We start from the raw sequence: 21,776 nt of genomic DNA on the forward strand, positions 1-21,776 counted from the left end.
GGGAGACTTAAGTGTGTCGTGCTCACTTGAATGAATATGCTTTGCTGAAGTTGCTGGCCAAACTCTAACGAAATGCATTTCTTGGCAATGGGTACAACAGAAATTATACACAATGGAACTCATCATAGCGAAAGTGCATACTCTGAATTATGTCCCATATCACACACCTTGAAATGTTTATTATTTATTTATTTATAGAATACTGCAGACCCTAAGATAGGTCCAAGCAGGAGGGACAAAAAAATACATAAAAAGAAATGCAGCAAATTACATTGCAGAAAACTAACATAGAGTAATAGGACACAGTAAAGAACAAGGAAAAAAAACTCAGCAACTATCGATAAGCAATTTTGTCAATGGCATCGATGCTGTTTACAACCTCAGACAGGAGTTCCTTCCACTGAGTTATTGTGTGAGAAAAAAATGAGTATTTGAAAGCACTGATTCTAGCACTGTACAGTGTTAGTGATTCCATGTGACGATGTTCTGCTAGTCGCGTTGTGATCAGCTTAATAAATAAATCAGGGCTCATGGAGAGTTTGTTATTTTTGAGTAAGAAAATAAATTTCAATCTTTGAATTTTTCTTCGTGTTTGCAATGACTGTGTGTTGTGTTGTGCCATAAGAGTGGTTGGAGAGTCAGTAGAACGATATTTATTAAAGATGAATCGTACAGATTTTCACTGGATCATTTCCAGTGCCTCGATGTTATGTTTTGTGCAAGGGTCCCAGATGGTGCATGCACACTCAAGTTTCGGTCTGATGATGGATGTGTAGGCTAAAAGCTTTGCACTAGAAGGGGCACCTTTTAATCTATGCCTAAGGAAGCAAAATTTCCGAAAGGATGATGTACATATGTTGGTAATATGCTTATTCCAGCATATAATCAATATGAAATATTTTATGACAATTATCAATGAGAATTATGATTGGCTGCAGCAAGCTAGATGTCAAGTACACTAAACTGTGAGTGCATTCCATCACCTTCAAAACCCAACTGCAGTCGTTCCTCCTAGCATCTGACCACCTCACATGTTGCTGAGTGGAAGAGGTTTTTAATCATGCCAATGACAGCTTGAGCAAGGTTGAAAATGTCAATCACTTTGCCTGTGGCTTTCAGTGACACTGCACCTGGAACTGCCTTCCATGGAATCATTGATGTGCTTAGTAACTTCATAAACACAGGGCAACAGAGCTATATATATATTGGATATATTGGTTTATTTTTATGGGGCTTAACATACCAAAGTGGCTCGGGCTATGAGTGTGCCGTAGTGGACTCTGGAGACCACCCAGGGTTCTTTAAGGAGCACTGACATCGCATAGTACATTGGGCCTCTACCATTTCGCCTCCATCACTATTTCACCATTTCGCCTCTACATGTTTTGGAGAATGTCAGAGCTGGTATGTGAATTTTTTCTCTCTTTATTACTTGAAACTTTTTGATTGCTTAGCATACTTTCCAATCAAACAAATCTTAACAGCAGCTATACTGAGCATGAAACTTTGAATTTAGAACATGGGACCTGGGTGCAAACCTGTAAGTACACGAGTTTCACTGTTGCATAGAAAAAGGCTTCTAAGTTCGGGATAGTGTGCCATGAACTATTAACAAATATACTTTATATGCAACTCCCATCAATATACTTAATGTGTATACCAAATAAATCTTCACGTGTGCTATGGTTTACCATAGGACATAATCACTCAATTAGTCTGATGATAGTGCTTGCACAGTTTACACCAACACTGGATTCAGGTAGGCATCCAGCTGCATCATGTTTAACACTGACATGACAGCTTTTAACACTTCAATCCATTCACACGTACATACACACATTTAGCTGTGATAAATGCTGTCCCCATTTAGTGATGAAAACCTTTCATATATCAGAGTTCATGGCATGCCTCCAGACACCAAACAAAAGTTCCCTCTGGGAAGCACGACACTGAGCTCATTGGCTTTTGCTGGATGAAGTAGAGCATTGTTTTAGAAAATTAACAAAATGCATGTTTTGTGTTAAATTACGGGCAGATTTGTTCCTAATTCTACGCACGGATGTGCAAGAGTTGGGAACAGAAAACAAACACAGACTGCCCCCCCCCCCCCCCCCCCCCCATAATATTGTAGCTAACTAACTGGCCTCCAGATGCTAAAACAGCAAAGATTACAGTGGCATGAAACCACAAAGTTTATGCAGTACATAACAATCACTGTGAACTAAACCAAACTGTTATGTGATAATCATTATGTTGGCCAGAATGGAAAGTCTCCAAATCAAGAAACACTAGTAGGACAGTTTGTTCTCGCAAGGAAAACAGAACTTGGCGGACCATTTAGAAGATGCAGATGCATTACACTGTTTGATGAAATTAATGTTTCAAGCAAAACTGGTCAAACAAAAAGTGAAAATTTCCAAAGTCATGAGCATATTTCAAAGAGTGGCTAACAGCCACATACACCCTCAACTGCAGTGATTGGTGAAGAAATTTGAACTGCTTAAAAGCGTGACTCCAACTGTATGATACATATACTTGTACTATAAGGTTAAAGTTAAGAGTAAGGTTTTGTTAGCACATAAACAACTCAACACATTTTTCTCTTGCCATTTGCAGCTCAACATGTCTGTGCTTTCACGCTGCCACTATGCTACACATATTCCCAATTCTCATCACCCACACAAGGATTTAGGGAACGCATTGGCTGGCAGCTTGCACTCGGCTATGCTTGTTTCCTCCTTACCAAAACTCATTGCAGACCACTAAAAAGCAACTTCTGCGACACTTTGCTGCTTTTCTTGATGTCTACTTAGCAGTAAAGTATAATGAAGATCAAATATCCCCCAAGCAGACTACAAAAACGCTCAGCAGAGAACAGGAAAAGATTCAGACAAAAGGAGTTAGTAACGAGGCAACCTGACCCCATTTGTGTGCTAAAAGAATTGCAACTAATCTTAAGAGCATAACAGCAAAGGTGAGCAGAAAACTGATGACTCAACTTCACGTTTAAAGTAGTAGGAAATAATGTCACTGTATCATATGGAACAGTATGTGTGCCGAGGTGAGGTGCAGTGTACTATCTTACGTTCTTTAACACGTTCACTGCGCCGTGGCCCACCGGTGGGTCACGCAACGCAGTCCAGCCGTGGTGGCGCTAACAACGAGGCGTTGCTTGCAGTGCGGCGACGATATGTTGCCACAAATGCATGAAAATACGTTTCCACTATCATATCACAGATGGCGGTAGAGATATAAATCACGCGTGTATTTATTGACATTGACACCTGCAATGCATCTGATGATAAAGCTGACGGCTATCAGGAAACAGCGCAGAAAATGTTCCAGCTACCCGCTCCAGCCTTTTGTTCGGGCGCTTTCCACGTGCGCAACGTACTTTTGAAAAGCGCTCAAAATGTGTGCAAGAGCTCAGCTGAAGAATTAGTCGGTCCTATTCGCAATAACTTGGCTCACTCTCAGTGCCTCGCCTCATGGTCCTCATCCTTGTGCTTTCCATTTTTTACGAGCATTCAAAAATCGTGATGGACTGTCGAAAATTCGACGTAGGTACAGAAAACCGGAAGAAAAGACCCTGCGGTGGAATCGGATCCGCCGGGACACACGGCAGCCCAAATACGTTGCCATCCGCTTCGTGCGGCACAACTTCTGCTCCAGCGAACGTTGAGTGTTCAAGCAGCGACGATGACAGTCTCGAAGAGTTATTGGAAAGTTCATCTGAACTGTGGGATGGTGAGTCAAGCGTTTGCGGTGAAGCGGTATCTGAGGATTCGGAAAATGGTGATGTTAAGGCTGCATTACGTGCCGAAAGCTGGAATGCGATCACGACTAGAGTTAGGGCGATGTCGTATTCGAGCCATCCTGTGCTAATTAGCCTCCTTACTAGCAACGATGCTTTCAGCTTGTTTTCTCTTCTTTTGACTCACGACATTTGGGACATGATGGTTCATGAGACAAACAGGTATGGAAGCAGTACATAGACTGGAACGTCCTACAAGAGAAATCACGCGTGAAGAAATGGACTGAGACAAACGTGGAAGAAATGAAAGTGTTCGTTGGTGTACTGATCTGCATGGGTCTAGTGAGGCTTCCTAATCTGCAGCACTAGTGTGCAAGAAGCGATCTCTACGGCGTAAACTGCATTCGCCAGAACATGGCCCGCGACCGGTTTCTGCTGCTACTAAGGTTCTGGCATTTCGCAGATAACGAGGAACCGAGCGCACAGCAGGATCGTCTCTATCGTATTCGACCCTTGATGGAAAAAATGAACCGCAATTTCTGCTCAGTGTTGGAGCCATGCAGGCAAAGAGATTGTCATTGACGAAACGATGATTCCGTGGCGTGGGCACCTCGCCTTTAGGCAATACATCCCTGGTAAAGCCCACAAGTATGGAGTCAAACTATACAAGGCCCGCACGAAGGAGGGCTATACATTGAAAGTGCAAATTTATGCCGGAAAATCTGGCGCCATAGCGGGCATGGGGCATGCCGAAGAAGTAGTAGTAAATTTGATGGCTGGCTTCACCGGCTGTGGCCGCACAGTTTTCGTCGACAACTTCTACACGAGCATGCCGCTTGCGTCACGCCTATTGAAAGATGATACATTTTTATGTGGCACTCTCCGATCGAACCGAAAGGGGCTTACGAAAGAAGTTACACAAGCTACAATAAAAAAGGGGAAGTCGTTGGTCTTGAATCCCACAACGGCGTAAAGGTGCTGAAGTGGTTGGATAAATGGCCCGTTCTCATGATGACAACGGTTGCTGAGCATGACGCCAGCCTTGTTGATACAGGAAAAAAAAAAAAACGAGAAAGAGTGAGCCGAACATGAAACCGCGCACAGTCCTCGACTACCACGTGGCGAAAAAGGGCGTAGACTACACTGACCAAATGACGTCCTACTACTCCTGCCTACGGAAAGGGCTCAAGTGTTATAGAAAAGCTGCGGTGGAGCTCATCGTTGGAACTGCAGTTCTGATCGCATGGGTTGTCCGTTCAATGGTGGGCGGTAAAACGTCGCCAATCATCGAATTCCGCGAGGAGTTTCCACGCTCACTCTTCGCTACAACTCAGATTGAGACCGAAAGGAAACGCGGAACAAAGCGCGCCCATACGCTGGAAAAGGCCGATGGACCTGCACGGTCTGTCCGAAGGAGATGTACTGGATGCTACGCATCGCCGACAGCTCGCAGAAGTACAGAGCAGGAAAGGGTAATGGCGAAGAAAGTTGTTACATTTTGCGCAAATTGCACGGGAAGGCCATTTATGTGCTTGCCATGTTTCAATCTTCTGCACGAGTAGAACTCCTGAACATAGACTACGTTTTAGACATCGTGAGCTGGTGGCACGTAAGATGTTTAGTTGCAAATGCTGTGATTTGAAATGTTTTTTTTCTTCCGAAAATTATTCTGGAAGTACTTCAATAAAATGTCGAGTTTGAGGTCTTGTTCTTCAGCCTTGATGCTTAGTGAATGCTGAAACGCAGGGTCACGTGGCGTTGCCCCACAAAGGGGAGCTGGTCGGTGGGTGGTAAACGTAGCAGGCAACAGCTTCAAAACGCAAACTCTTTATTGTGGAAACTTGTGCATGCCCAGGAAAAGAAAGAAAAATCGAGCGTGCGAGAGCCATAAGCGCCTCGGGCACTTGTTCGGACCAGAATGACCGAAACTCTTGGCCGCGCTCTAGTTACATAAAGCAGAAATTTTGTAGACAGAAAGGGCGCCATTTTTCACGGACATCCTTGAGAACGCGCTTCAGTCGCGTTCACTGGGGATGAAGCGAGCAGCGTCGCGGTAATAAATGACTCGATAAATTCTCCAGATGCCGTATGCTACAAGGATTCATTATCCATTTTGTTTTTATGATCCATTTGGTCTTTTGCGTCAGGTCATTATTGTTCGATGACATAGCCCTGCCGTTCCGTGGGAAGCGACCGGACTACTGGCTCATTGGCGACCGGACCTCACTATTGGATGCACCTTGCAGCCCATATTGAACCACAGTGCGCAACGAATGGCGAAGGCTATCGTCAATGCGGGTATCTGCTGCTTTTCATTTTTGTGATTGGTCGACTGCTGCTTTCGTCTGATGATTCCGTCAGGCTTATGTCACGCGAAGTGGAGCGGAAAATGCACAATGGATTCTTATAAAATGCGGCCCCATGGGAAGCAACTTCCTGGAAATGCACGGGCCAAGTGAACCACGTGATGATTTTCTGCGCTAGCATGCATGATTAAAGTAGCCCGCACCAGCTGTGACTGAAAATGCCAGCAGAGCCATCTTTCAGCAGGCGGAAAAAACAGCCTCAGAAGTGTGCCCCACCGGTGTGTCACGCCGCACCAGCGGAAAGCATCGGGTGACCCACCGGTGGGCCACGACGCACAGAAATCAAAACTATTATAAGCGGCTACGCAGTGAACGTGTTAAGAGCTGCTCAGAAAATACAAAATTTAAGTTCCATTACTCAGTCATATGTGCATACATAATAACCTTAAGAGTAAACCTTTTCCCCAAATTTATCCTTTCACACAACACATACATGCAGAAAGTATTTACACTGTATGTCACAAAGCTATAAGAGTTGAAGGTACCTTCATGTCAAGACTGCAACCAGTAGTAAGCATAAAAGTAGCTTCTCACAGGCCTGATTCTTTTCCTTCAGGATTAACTTGCTGCTCTTAAAAAATGAGCAAGGAAACTTATATGTATAAAAAATAAATGATCACACACACTGCAAAGCCACACACCTCAGCACATTTAAAATTGATCCTATCTCTCTCGGGATCAGTACTGCACTAATGTCATGTTCAAAAGGTGATTGAACACTTTGACAAAGATAATCTTCATGCATGTCAAAATACAGCATGATATGAGTAAAAGCAAAATGTAACACATTCCATAACATTAATAGCTAGACAATGTCTTAAGTGAGCCATTTGGCTGGAAGCACTTGGGTGAGAGCAAGGATAAGAAAAGCAGATGAACCCTTGTGCATACGCATCCTTTTTGGCTGCCACATTAAATGTTGGGTCCCCAAGGACCAAGCTAACAGAACCTGCTAAACCAACAACAACAACACCACTGGCTACCATGGGATACAGAAAGCCCTCTTTTCACATTCATGCATTTTCTCTCCAAAAGGTATCGCAAAGCCGCCCCATAAATGGTTCTGGTGACCCATCCTCCTTCCCACTATCTCCAGCTGCCCTTCTTCCTCGCTTTCTGGCAAGCCTTGCAAGAAGCTTCTGCACTGCTGTGTTGCTCCCCACCAGGTGTACTTGCCCGATTTCAAGCGCAAGGCACGTGTGGGTGTGCGGGCGCAGCCAGCCCGGAACCACTGAAAAAAGAGGCAGAGGTGCATCAAGAGCAGCACCCACACTCGCCACAAAAGAGGGAGTGTTACTTTTGCTGCAGGGCTGCCTTGCTTGGCGGGAGCTGTGATCCGGGTAGGCTTGCCTCCTTTTCTGCTCGACCAGGGAGGCGTTCACTTCATCCCCTGCCTGCCATGCTTGAGCCTAAAAGCCTATGTGTGCATCATCAGCGCTGCTGCTGCTGCTGCTGATCAGAGCAGGGCAAGTTCTACTGTGTAGGCCACACTTCAGGCCTCTTTCGACCCCTTGTACACTGCAAGCTGTGATGCCATGAAAGACAAAAGCCGAAAATTCCTGCAGCTGACAGTTTGTCCACTGGCTTGCCCATTAAGCACTGGCATTTTACATGCAGAAGAGATTACAAATACCTGATGAAACCAAAACTGATTTATTGTTTACTCACTTACTCTACTTAAGGTCACTGTAGACAAACCCACTTACATTAAACCCAGACATCTGAAATTACCCGCTACAGCAGAAACATACATTTAAAATTTCCACGAAAAAGTGTATGACTGTTGTACACTTATATTTGCCTCTACTTTGCCAGTACAATTACGTCCCTTACCCTTATAACCCTTAATGTGATACCATCTTACAGGGGAAGTTTAAGGTAATAAACTGAAGTAAACATCCCAGCAAGGACACATTCCCTGAGCACTACTCATGCAAGGCCTTCAGGTGATATTGGTAGAGTAGCAGCCGCATGAACTAGGTGGATCGTCCTCACAACCTACCATAAAGGCTGTAAGGGTGCATGGCGCATACACCTCTCAGGTGTCCTTGAAGCCACCGCTTAAAAGGAACAGCCGAGCCAAAAAAAAAATATTAACAAATGCCTAGATTATATATAATTAGGGACATCAATCGAAAAAGGTATATTTGCATTACCAACTTTTTCAATAAAACAAAGTATAAGAAACATTACTGATGCATTATACTACACCTGTGCTATATATAGTACCCTAAAAGCATAGTCTAATGTCACAAAAATATGGTGATGATCATCCCAACCAAATATTTCATGTGCTTTGAATACAAAACCCACAAGACTTGACCCTATGCGAGGGTTGTGAATATCTGTAAAATGATAAAAAATGAAATGAAAGGGTGTTTTACACCCTAGGTAGAAGATTTATATTACATATTATATCACGGGTCAGAAGGCATCAAATCTGAATTCTGCTGGCCTTTCCCTGGCAGAAATTGAAGCAGAGCATTTCTTCACTGCTCAGAACTATGCAAAACTTTTGTTAAGAGCTTTTACCCTTGATAGCTATGCTCTTTTAAGGTATCAAATGCTTCTTGGAGATCTCTTTCCTGAAGAAATAAGTGCACACAAAGGCACCACGGTGATTTTTTATGGCTTCAAGTACCACAATGAAACTAAAATAATAAATTTACAGAATAAGCAGTCAATTACATTTTTGTGCCTCTCAGGTACAGGCCAACTGTATTTATTCAGATACAGGTTTACCTTTCTTGAATTAAATGTAGCTTCAAGCAGCCTGTATGTTTTTCACATTTAAATCTGGTTTGGTTTGGCTTCATGGGGTTAACATCCCAAAGCGACTCAGGCTATGAGGGAAGTCAGAGTGGAGGGCTCTGGATAATTTAGACCACTTCACGTTCTTTAACGGGCACTGACAACACACAGCACACGGGCCTCTAGCACTTTGTCTCCATCAAAATGAGATCGCCGCAGCCGGGATCGAACTCGCGTCTTTCGGGTCAGCAGCCGAGCACCATAACCACTGAGCCACTATGGCGACTTCACATTTCAATTTACATCTGCTATCTTGCAATTAAAGATCAACCTCTATTCAAATTACTTTCCTCTGCCTCGGCAATGACAATAATGACAAACAGTGGTTGACTTATATTTGGACTCAGTACACAAAAAATGACAGTGCAACGACAGCTTCATCCTGCTGTGATCAAAAGAGCTAAAGCAAGACACAGACCCACCTAGATCAGCAACCTGATGTAGCTGGCAGAGATGAGCAACTGCACGTGCCTACTCCCACTCAGCCCTGCCATTTCCTTTCATATAGCCCCTTGAACAACTTGAAGCAAAAAATCAAGCAAATGATACAACCAGCAGCAGCAGCAGCACCACCACCACCAAAAAGAAAGGCAAAGGGATTTTTTTCCTTTTTCACATGATGGCTAACAAGACTGAAAACCTAGGGAAGGAAAGACCACCTGGGGGAGCAGGCTTCAGATCTGTTTATGTGCATAAAAACTTTAATGTCAGTCTTCCGCTTTTTGGAATCAAAGTAGCATTAAGTCATGAATATAGACTACCAGCAGGTCACATTACATTTTTGCGTGATACCAATCCTTTGAGGCCAAAAAGAGGCTTCACATATTATCCTCCAGCATCCTCCCCCAGGGAGTAGCAAGGGTGTTTTGTTGAGGTAGCTGTAGGGTTTGTGACAGATTTTACACAATAACAAGACTTTATCTACTGGTTCAAAACCAGAACAAATCAGAGAAGCTGGTGTTCACAACACAAGTACATACCTCATCATCATCAAGGTACGGTTCATACCAGTCAACAAGGTCTGCAGGTGGCTGCGTGAATCTGAAAAATCAGCGCAACACAGAGGAAACAGCAGAGAGCACAACGTAAGCACGCACGCATGCTTGTACACACAAAGCCACTTTCCAACACAGTTTCAAGAGTGGGCATGCCCTGCGAGATGCTCAAATAGGTAGTAGAAATATAGCAACTCCTTTAATCTCAGAAATGGTTCCTGCTAACATCATGCTGCTAGAGGCTTTCTGGAGGGTATTTTTAAACTCAAGAACATATTTATGCTTTGAGAAGCATTTTGGCTGATATAACTAGCACACATCACTCAGCTGCTATTCAGGAATGAAGCTAGGAAAACATGTAATATCTGTGATACCCAAAACCAGGTGATTTTTCTCACAGAAAACAGCTTAAAATAGAAAATGGAGAATTAATTGCTATGAATATGCTGTCTTTGACATGTTTCACTTAAAGGGCAACTGCACCACTTTTTGAGAATTTTGCGATATTCAAGGATTCAAATCTATATAAGTTGTAGGTAGGGTTGGACATTTCGGTTTGAACAAAAAAAAGAAAAAAAGAAAAAAGTAAGTCGAATTTAGTTTTTGAAATTCGGTTTTAACTGAAAAAAGTCAGTATTCTTGGCATGCAAAGCATAGATAGCTACCTGAATCCGAGTTACACCCGGTCAAAGGTGGAACAGGCAGCCAGGGGCATGATGCAACGATGGCGTTATTGAATAAGGAGCGCAGTTGTGCAATTTGAGGCACTGCTCCACCAGCTTACGCACCTCTGACGACTGGGAAGCACCACATCCTCGCCGCCTGCTAACTAAGCACTGTTTGTTCACTATCATCACCTACTTAGAGCAGTTAAGTAGGTTAATCAAATGCATGCAGAACACTGGCACGAAACTGTGCATAAGCGTCACAAAAAGAATGTTCTGGCTACAGCGACACTTGGACGGTAGTTTCATCACTGCCATCAACACGCAGGGCACTTGATGCCCCAGCCCCGCTCTCGCACTCAACCCAGTGTGACAACACAACAATAACATGTCAACCTAGTTCTCAGAAGTAAACTTCAACTTAAGTTTTTGTCTGCTGGCCATCTCATTTAACTTGAGCTATTCTTTCAATGACGATAGCAATTTCTTCTAGAAACACAGCTCCAAGTACTACCATCTGCATGCTAATTACTGGTCAATAAATTGTTCATGACAAAAACATTGAGACAGATTGCAATTGAATTTTGACCACACAGGATTACTGCATTAAAACACCGAAAAAAGTCAGTATTTCGTTCGTCAAAAACAATATTCGCCGAAAAAAAAAAATTAAACTTGGGGTTCTGAAATAAAAAATGAAAAAGTCCACCGAATTTTCAAAAAATAAAAACTGAAAAGTCCAACCCCTAGCTGTAGGTAACACACATGCAACTGTCCTTTGCACTACCTTTTAAAATGATGACATAATCAATGAATAAAACTTATGCTTCTTTTCACAGCGCTGGAAAAGTGAGGAGGACCTTGGTGATGGGAAGATTTCAAATTTCATCTGCCTTCACACAAACAATGCCGTGCGTTGTTGGATGCCTCCAAACAACACTTCGTGGGCTTTGCCTTAGGTGGAATTATTTTTTTTTTCCTTCACAGCAAGTGCTTCTGCACTGGAAATGTACTGGCATTGTAGACGATGTCATCATGTGCCCCCAACCTGGTGCTATGCCGCTGCGGAGGAAACTGAAAGCCAGCACGGTTTAAATCAGCAATTATGTCACCATTTCAAATGCTAGCCCAAAGACTTCACACGCTTTACCTCCAAGTTTGACACATTCAACCCTTTTAAGCTCTTCGAATTCTAAGACCACTGCAGGTAACGCCTGAGCTTGGTAGTATTACAAGTGCAACTACTGTCATTGTTTTGTTAGTTGAAGTTAGATAATCAACTTCTTAATTAATGGACTTGGGGCCAATGTTACAATGAGTTTTGAAAAGGAACACTGATTGAGAATACTAAGTCCAGTTAAATTGAAAGATTGGTGTCCCAAGATTGCAAATACACAGTGTTGTTGGTAACGCGTTACAAGTAACGGTGTTACCGGTAACGCGTTACTTTTTTTGGTAATTTAGTAACGTACTCGTTACCAATTTGGAACTGTAACGGGTAACGTACTTACATTAACATTTTTCGGTAACATGAGATGTCACGTTACTAGTTACTTTTTGTTCCAGTTGTGACCCACTCCGCCCCCTTTTTAGAAATAAAAAGCGCAGAGCACCTAAAGTGATGTAAATAAACAAAATGTACAGCTGCTCCCACAACCCTTGTTGGGGCTCACATGCATGCCAGAAAACCGCTGCCCTTGACAACGCAAACAACTAAAAAGAAAGACAATAGCCATAAAGCACGAAACACATGCACGAACATGCATTCACACACTTGCCTTCACCTACCTCCCCTTCCCAAACCACCCACACACACAACTCTCTACAGAGTGGAAGCATGCCGAGCATTTTGGAACATCACATTTTTCAGAATTACTCTAAATTTGTTGAGAGTTCAGCGATGTTTTCTTTGTGAAGTTAGAATTGATGATGGAGTGTCATTTTGTGTTTAATGCCACATTCAGAAGATGGCTTCACCATGTGCAACAGAGTTAGAATCCAACACTTGTAACTCTACAGGCAACTTTACGCCACTATAACATTGCTAAGCTCCTGCACATTTGTGCAAACTATTCTCGTTAAATCAGGATATCACGTAAAACCGTTGTTTAGGCTAGTTGTTATTTGGGAAATGTGAGCTTTATAAAATTGTTATCGTAAGTTCTTAATGTGATGAAAGCTTAAAATTTATATCCATGAAGTAACGGCAAAGTAACGTGCGGTACTTTTTTTCGGTAAGGGCAACGATAACGCGTTACCTTTTTTTTGTAGGTAATGTAGGGCGGTAACGCGTTCCTTTTTTGTTAACGTAGCGAGTAACGTATTTAGTTACTTTTTTTCGGTAACGCCTACAACACTGCAAATGCAGTACAACCTTGCTTCGACTGGCCACATTTGATACTGAATGTGTTTCGAAGTCTGTTGTACCATGCAAAATATTCAAATTAACCGGGTTTCCGAAATTATTCGAAATCAAAGCCTAACAAAAAATGGCAAGCGTGCAATGTTGTTCAACCATGTACAGTGCTCTATAGTCATTACCACTGCACTTAATAAAGCTGTGCTTTACATGTTAACGATTAACACCTCCCACAGTGAGAACTCGTTTGGACTTCTCAGACTTCTAAGGGAGTTTGTTTGGACATCAGACCAGCACAAATTAAGCTGGTGGTTGATTGAGCCCATATGATGGCAGCAGTTGCTGGTAGTGGTAACCTACCACTACATAGTTTTAGTTTCATTTTCCCGTAATGCTAGGTATCCAATAAAATAGTAGTGACACAAGACTGCTGAATTCTCATTTTCTTCTTTTGCGAGTAAGCCAGAGAACTAGTAATCGTGGCAGACAGCTTCAAATGCTCCAGCATCAGACCATCATTTATTATAGCTAGTTTAAGATTTAACTATTCATGGCACTGAGCTCACTGACATTACATGTGAAAATGCTTCCAATGACCACGTGGGCTTGTGTCACAAACCTCCAAAGCACCACAAATTTGAATGTAAAAAATTTGTGCAAGTATTGCTTTGAAATTTCGCCAAACGTCAGCGCCTTTCTCAATTGCAGCTGAAACAGGCTAGGCTAAGACGCAACTGAAGAAGTGTCTGAAGCCCCTGGGCTTGAGTGCACTGCTGTTACCAAGAAATGCAAAGAAGCACCACACGTGAAATCATAGAACCAGAACTGATATGTAGTCTGGGAGAGGCTTGTGTAAGCTCCACCTCTATTGCCCTCTCAAAAAAAAAAAAAAAAAAAAAAACATTTGCGCACATGTATAAGATGACCACAGCTCGATTGGCATGCATATAAGTGTGGAAATGTTCGCAATAAAGAATTGTTGGAAGTTCAGCGCTCGTCCTTGTCTGTCCACTCTGTCCCAGCCTTATGTGCGCTGCTGTGTCTGTAATTATGTACCAACATGCAAATTAGCGACATTAATCAGGCCCGAACCTTTGAAAATGTAGCCGATAAACTTTAGGTGTTTTTCAGAGGTTTTCAACATTTTAGTGACTTGAATCTCCTCACTGCTACCAGCTTATTACAACAATGACAATGACTCCACGGCCAAGCACAAATGAACCACTTCATCCTCTGAAATCAAAGAATTTCTTTCCTAGACAGAGGCTTCTGGGCATCCCTAGCTGCACATTCACAAGTCTAAACAGTAAATCCTTGACCTCCGATTTCAAAAATAGTGTTGAATGGAAATTAAAATAGGCATTCGCAGCCTATGGCACTTGCTCGAGAGAAAATTCTTGCTCCAACCGAGAAAAGCAAAAAACAGCATACCTGATGTACATGAACCCTAGTGCTCGTATGTAGGGGGAGTCACAGTGGTTCATAAGGCCAACTAGTTGCTTGCGTGTTAGCTTCAAAGTAAAAAGCTTGTACAGGATGCAGAATGCAGTGGACACAATGCCACCTGCTCCAACTCCACGCACCTGCATACCAAATAAAAGTTTTACAGACTTAAAATAAAAACCATCCATGGCAAATAACACTCACAGGCCTCATGCCACGTTAAGGTCCCTGCATGCACGTGTCGAGCAATGGTTTAGAAAAGCTGCACCTAATCCCTCTGTCACAACTGCAACGCGTAGAGCAGCGTACAATCAGGACGTGTGGCGGCATTCTGGCTTTGAAAGTCTCCAGTGCAGCATCTAATTTCTACCTCAAAGATGGGTCATGCCGCCATTGTGAAGGAGCTTTTACCAAGCAGGGGCGCTGACTTCGATAATTTTACTGCAGATCTATGGAGCAAAATACATATTTTCCAACATTAAACTTGCTAATGGCGAGGAATCATTAGTATCTGATAACAGATAGATTTAAATGATACTATATTAATGAAACGTCATTACTATCTATAAAACAGATGCCATTAGGCAGATGTGAAGAGCAAAAATTGTACGTCATTTACAATGCCAAGACAATGCAACAGTAACAGCTGTAAGGTATGGGCCCAATCCATTTCGATAAAGAAAGACCAATGCAATTTGTTCGGTTTTTCTGTGCAAGTAATGCTTGCATGAAAGACTGGTAGTTGGAACAAATGTGGCACATAATTAGGATTCCAAGGAGCAGAGATGTCAGCAAACACCTGTACAGTAGTGAGAATAGCAATGAGCATTTATGGGCACGCTTTTTAGCACACAAAAGGTAAATTTGGAGCAGCTTCCTTACATGTTGCAGCAGCTGTTGATGCTGAGAAATAAGGAAAAAAGAAACAGATTTTCATTCTTCAACACAAAGATAACCCTAGAAACTCTCTGATGAAAGCACAAAGAATTATGGTCAAGCATTCATGGTGCACTTACGCACTTACCCCCCCACCCCCCACAAACTACAGTGGCTAAACAGCTATGGCACTCTGCTAATGTTGAAGCAACAGCATTTCTGTACCGGTAAACTGTGAAAACCCTTGTGCACTAGAATTTCTGTACAAGTAAAAGGATACCATTTGGTTAATACTCTTGTCACCTGGGCATTTCGAAGGTCTTCGAACCAAGAGTCAATCGCTTCAGTGGCCAGCTGAACACTGCTACACAGGCTGCTCCACTGGCTATCGAGTCAATAGTCCATAGAGTCAGCAAAGCAGCGCAGAACTCTATAGAGATTCCAAAAGGCTTCGAGTGGCGACAGTGTGCACTCTTTGACGCGGAACACTCGCAACAATGAGCTGAGAAATAAAATTGGAGCAATTATTGACAAATAAATATAGAACTTCAAAATATACAACTTATATTGCAGAAAAAAAGGCCAGACCACAAAACACTGCAGCAAGCATAAAGCCATTGCTGCTGGTGATATAAAAACAGCAGACACCACCTTCCTCATAAGTGCATGAATGCTACAATAGCTTGTCCAAGACAACAAAATTCATTTCAAGAGTGATTAATATTACTGTAACAAATTACCGTTTCGTTTTTAATCATTTCAGGTTAAACTTGCGGGCTGATTACATGCACATCTGCAAAATTATTGGTGGTGACAGTGGTGCCACAACTCCTTGGCATGGGATAATGGACATTCTTGATAGCGATCCAGGACTGCCGTGTAGCGGCGCGCAACTCTGTGTCTCATAGCGATTGAGAATCTTCAAGGCTTTCGACTACACTGCCATTTGAAAGTACTCGTGTGACAGGTATAAGATTAAAACGAAGCCCTCCACTACACTATGCCATAGCCCACGTGCGGCGTTGCACATAAATACATAACAATTTACTCCAAGGCCCACTTGGATCACATGAGCACACTGGATAGATTATTGAGGATGCCCATTCCAGAGTCAAACTGGATAATATGCTCACTAGCCAACTGGTGAATGTGGACGTTTTACTTAAAGACACATTGTGATGTCAGCACTGATGTCATTTGCCATATAGAAAACCTCCTACACAGCTAGTGCTGCAAAAGCCAGGACTCCACTTTTCTAGTGCTAGGTGTACTAGCTTTTAAGAACGAGAAAATATTGGTACTGAAATTATGCACAACTCAATAAGCAACAGTGTGACTAGAAGACGGTAATACCGTATAATCTAATGGAAGGGCCGCACCCCTGTATGGGCCGCACCGCTTTTTTTGGGCAATTGAGAAAAAAATGCGGTTACACATTTTTTTTTTTTAATTCATGCATAGACCTGCCTTCAAAATTCACACATGAATTGAAAAAAAAAACGTGCAGCCCTTACACAAGTTTATACGGTAACTGCACTGCCAAAGATTGTATCATTGGACATATCAGCCTGTGACAGAACGAATAAACCCATATAAGTCAAGACTAGCATTCGAAAACCAGTATGAGGCTGTGACAATAACGCTCTTTCATGGCATTGAAAGGCAACAGGAAGGCCACAACACACTACTCTTACCCCTCCGCACATCCCGGTCTGGCCAGATGTCTTTCGGCTTCCTTTTTCCCATGGCTCTAGGTGCTGCACCTAAGCAAGAGTTGCAATGTAACAAGTGATTAACAGCAGCAAACCAGTAATCACAACATCTCTAGCTATACTTAATCTACCGCCCCTAGCAAGACAACAGCTGTCTTGTGATTTCACATTAACTATTGCAGGATAACTGCAGATGTTTGGTTTGGTGTTATGGGGTTAAACGTCCCAAAGTGACTCAAGCTATGAGGGACGCCGTAGTGGAGGGCTCCGTATAATCGCACAGTACACGGGCCTCTAGCATTTCGCCTCCATCGAAATACGACCGTCGCGGCCGGGATTGAACCCGCGTCTTTCGGGTGAGCAGCCGAGCACCATAACCACCGAGCTACCGTGGCGGCTCACTGCAGATGTCAAATAATTTACCCATATTGACCTAGCATCCTAGTGGGGGGAATGTTAACAGCACCCCTAGGCTAACGTCTGGTATGAGATAAACACTGCATGCCCAGTTATTTATAACGTAAGAGGAACCCTAGTACAACTACAGTTGTTCACGATCCCACATGAACAAATGTGCCCAGTTATTTATAACATAAGAGAAACCCTAGTACAACTACAGTTGTTCACGATCCCACATGAACAAATGTAGCTGCGCGGCAGTTGGGGAAGAAAAAAAAGAGCTCCAAAGGTCTCACTCACCGTCACCTTGCACAAGTTACAGAAGTGAGAATAAATTTTTAAAAATTGGCCGAGGGGGGGGGGGGGGGGGGTACTGCTGAGCTTACGTTGTAGTATATTTCGTCCACCACTTCATGATATGTCTTCAGTTTGTAGAGGTTTACTTTGAAGTACGGCGATGACAGTATGTTCGTGAGAATCAGGTTATTTAGGTTCATCGTTTTTTCGTTGCCCCATAATGGAAGGACGTTGTTCTTTTTATCCGCAGGACCACCGGGCGCCATGCTGAGCGAGCTCAACCTGTAGATACAACAAAAACAGGTATCAATCTCACATTTTAAAAATTTCTCGCTCCCTCGAACGCTACCCCAGACAACATTTAGGGCTAACAGGTACAGAAACAAGCAGGGCACCGTCAGAAACATCAGCACACTTAGTGGATCGCTATATGATTAAAAAAAATTACGTTCGTATAGAAAGGGATAAGTACGCACCGCACGGGCCGCTAGCTAGTAAATCCGCTCGTTCACGACACCGCGATCGCAGAAACCGCACTACTTTACGCAGACTACTTACAACGATGCTACGAACGCTACGAACGCGATGCACCCTACGACCCAACGCGAGAAGTCGGATGTTGATACGCACTTTTCCAGGCGCAATGTTGCTTCTTCCGCAAAGTTTTCAGTCGAAGCGAAAATAGCATTGTGATGACCGTTCCCGACATGGTTTCGGCTTCCAAACCGAAGATGTTGTTCCATCAATCTCTTTTTGCGGTTAGAGAAAGAGAATAAAACACGAGCAATGTACTGCGCGAAATATAATAGCAACAAGCAAGGGGCGGCGAGCACTTATATTTACCTTGTACGGATGGCACTTCGTGAAATACTGGCAGTACTGTTACATTCGAGCTACGAGCGAACGCACAAGAGCATTAGAGTCACTCCGTCAGGAAGACTTCCATAAATGCATAATGTAGGGCTTCTGAATACGAGAAGAGAATGTATTTCTTCCTACCGACTGCTTGAGAACACGACACGTTTATTCTAAATTGACGCCGGCACGCGCTGGCATTCCTTCACTAGCGAAAAAGAAGCAGCAGCGCGTGTTTGGTCTAGCACAGAAACCGATACATAACCGCTTACTACATGGGGATGACACTAGCACATGTCACAGTAAATAAAGGGCTGATCATAATCATTGTCTCGAGAAAAAAAATGAATACATTGTGTTTCTTAAGTATCCTTGCGGCCAGGTTGGGACTATTACAAAATAAATAATTTTCTTATACCGGAAATGTGCGCGTTTTTTAGAGGCTAGGGTTGTTTCTTATAGGAATGTTTCAGTTGAAATTTCAACAATATTTCCTGTTACAGAAACAGACAAAAATTAAATTGAAAGGAGCATATAGACACCAAATTTCGGGTGCATGTTTTCTTCTCTTTAAGATCAACACGTGATATTCCCCTACGACTGCAAAATAATTTACAATTGATTTCCTTCTCTCACCTGTTTCGGTTTTAACCACTCATCTCCACTAGGGCATACTAAAGCCAAATTTTTTCCGTGCCTGGTCGAATGCTGCTGAAGCGCCGTCTGACTCCGCCGTGTTCCTCCGCGGGGCGACTCTGCCAGCCCTGGATGGATGGGTGTGCGCGTAGTCGCGGCCGGCTGCAGGGGCTTCGGCGGCCGCAGAATAAACGTGGGCTTTGCCTACTTCGCAAAGGACCAACTCGTCCTAAGCCATTACCAATTCATGGCTACAACAAAAAGGAACGCTCTTTTTTATCATCTGGAAAATAAACGCCAGTTAATTGTGAGTCAGCAGCGCCGAGCGCCTCGACACCAAAATTTTTTTCTTGTCTGTGTGTTTTCTTCTTTCAAATTTTTGCAATACTTCTCTCGAAGTCAACCTTGTTCATATGCCTCGCAGTGTTCTGCCCTGTTCATTAACAGGGAGAGGAGCGCGATGGCAAACACTCCCTGGATGACTCTGAGGGAACATGCATTGTGGTCACTGCCCAGAAATCAACGCATAACAGTCAACGCCACCACAAAAAATACGTCACACTGCCTAAGTGCCAGCGAAACCATCGCCCGAATCCTGAGAAAAGGGTGGTCTCCAGGTTGCGCCCAAGTCTACAAGCACTGCTGCGCTTGCTTACCATGCAGGTGTTCCCAAATTCGGCCACGGAGAAAAAGAGCCCAAGGTATTATCTATCCACAAAATTCCTTGCGCCGACTGCGACGCAAGCTACATCGGCGAAACCAAAAATATATAAAAGAAAGAATTCGGCAACACAAAAACGACGTCCGCAACTATGCAAGAAAGCGCAGTCCAGATTCCTAAGACACACAATCAACTTCGACGAAACCAGCATACTCGGTGCCGGAACAAGTTAGCAAAAACGCGCTTCCTCGAATCCTGGCACATTCAAACGATCCCGAACAACATCAACAGCACAAAGGGAAACCTCCCCAAGACTGACAATCAACTTTGACGAAACCAGCATGCCCGCGGAGCCGGAACAATTATACACAAAAACCTGCAGTCACCCAGCGCGCGGACGACTTTCCACCGGAGGCGAAAAGTCTAATCGAAGATCCCTTCTCAGGACACAGAAAACGTTGCTGCCAGCGCCAGACACTGCAGAACTTGCGATTTTAGGAGGTTATTTGGCTCGCGTTAATTGTTCAAGAAAAAATTGATTGCAGCAGCTGCACTGCTCTTACTCGACCTGCCTCATCTGCGCCCAGTGACAGTTTGATCCGTCACCAGGACAGAGGAGGCCTCCTTTATCCTTCAACGCAGTTTGTGTACGTTCTGTACGCCCTGAAGAACTACGTCGAGGTGTTGCTCAACAAAAGAATATTTTTAGCAAAACCCTTGCAAGCTGCAGTCAACAATGCAGTTGATGCTCTTGCAGAACATGGAGCACTGAAATGTGAGCTTGCTTGCAGTGATCACCACGGCCAGCTTCTGAAACTCACCTGCACAAAGTTTTTCCGGCCTGTTTTTGTGAATTATGCGTTATCAGTGACAGACAGGAACGACGTAGTGGAGCCGCTCACTTCAAAGCCTCTATTCAAAAAGCTGTTAAAGTTGTGAAAACTTTTTTTGCACATGTATGTTTTATTCTAACTACGACAGTACAATTTTTTTTCATGCACTCATGCGCTCACCAAAATGTTTCCTTAATGTTTCTGCTTATATATTGGATCAGATTGGACTTGTGCTGATAATGCGTGTTTTGTACAAAGAAGCACACTAATAATTACCGTCGATAAAGCTGAAAACTGAGGAATTCATCTCGGTAGTCGGTAGTGCAGCAAAGTTCGATCTGTATGCCCGGCCGCCGCTTTCATAATTTCCTTGATGAGCAGCTTTTATTAAAGTACATGTGCACATGGCTAAACAAAAACAACTTAGCACTTTAACGATCGTGCCCGCATATCACTCTTACTAAAAGAAGAGGAGTATACACAGTAGCAGAATTGCGCGCCGCGTTTTACGCTGCGTGCAACTCCTTCCGCGTCGTCTGCTCCATCCAGGGCTGCGCGCGCCACTCGTCGGCAGCTTCGCGTACTAGCGCGAACGGCGCCTAACAACGGCGTTCCCCGCGGTTGAACGGGCATGAAAAGAATAGAGGAGGCTATGCTAAAGCTGATCTGGGAACTTTCGGGCGCCCCGCCGCGGTGGCTCAGTGGTTAGGGCGCTCGACTACTGATCCGGAGTTCCCGTGTTCGAACCCGACCGCGGCGGTTGCGTTTTTATGGAGGAAAAACGCTAAGGCGCCCGTGTGCTGTGCAATGTCAGTGCACGTTAACGATCCCCAGGTGGTCGAAATTATTCCGGAGCCCTCCACTACGGCACCCCTTCTTCCTTTCTTCTTTCACTCCCTCCTTTACCCCTTCCCTTACGGCGCGGTTCGGGTGTCCAACGATATATGAGACAGATACTGCGCCATTTCCTTTCCCCCAAAAAACCAATTATTATTATTATTATTAACTTTAGGGCGCACTAGTGGGCTCAAGGAATTTCCTTCCTCCATGCGTGGGCTGGATAGTGCATATAAGCTAAACCGGGCGCCCGGGCCAGGCAACCCAGAAGAAGTGA

The 21,776-nt window shown here is 43.7% G+C and overlaps 1 protein-coding gene across 1 annotated transcript in view; it reads right to left on the minus strand.

Moving 5' to 3' along the window:
- The window catches only part of LOC144114617 (uncharacterized), a 28,659-nt gene extending 10,364 nt beyond the window's left edge, over positions 1-18,295 (minus strand). Inside the window, exons 1-8 of the mRNA XM_077648476.1 lie at positions 18,154-18,295; positions 17,767-17,959; positions 16,964-17,032; positions 14,382-14,533; positions 9,912-9,972; positions 8,123-8,180; positions 7,297-7,351; positions 3,942-4,006 (exon numbers count right to left, since the gene is read on the minus strand). Of these exons, the coding sequence (XP_077504602.1) occupies positions 3,942-4,006; positions 7,297-7,351; positions 8,123-8,180; positions 9,912-9,972; positions 14,382-14,533; positions 16,964-17,032; positions 17,767-17,943 (637 nt within the window). The 5' untranslated portion in view covers positions 17,944-17,959; positions 18,154-18,295. The remainder of the gene's footprint in view (positions 1-3,941; positions 4,007-7,296; positions 7,352-8,122; positions 8,181-9,911; positions 9,973-14,381; positions 14,534-16,963; positions 17,033-17,766; positions 17,960-18,153) is intronic.
- Between the last annotated feature and the right edge of the window lie 3,481 nt (positions 18,296-21,776).

This window comes from Amblyomma americanum, chromosome 1 (genome assembly GCF_052857255.1).
Source record: "Amblyomma americanum isolate KBUSLIRL-KWMA chromosome 1, ASM5285725v1, whole genome shotgun sequence".
NCBI classification, from domain to species: domain Eukaryota; kingdom Metazoa; phylum Arthropoda; class Arachnida; order Ixodida; family Ixodidae; genus Amblyomma; species Amblyomma americanum.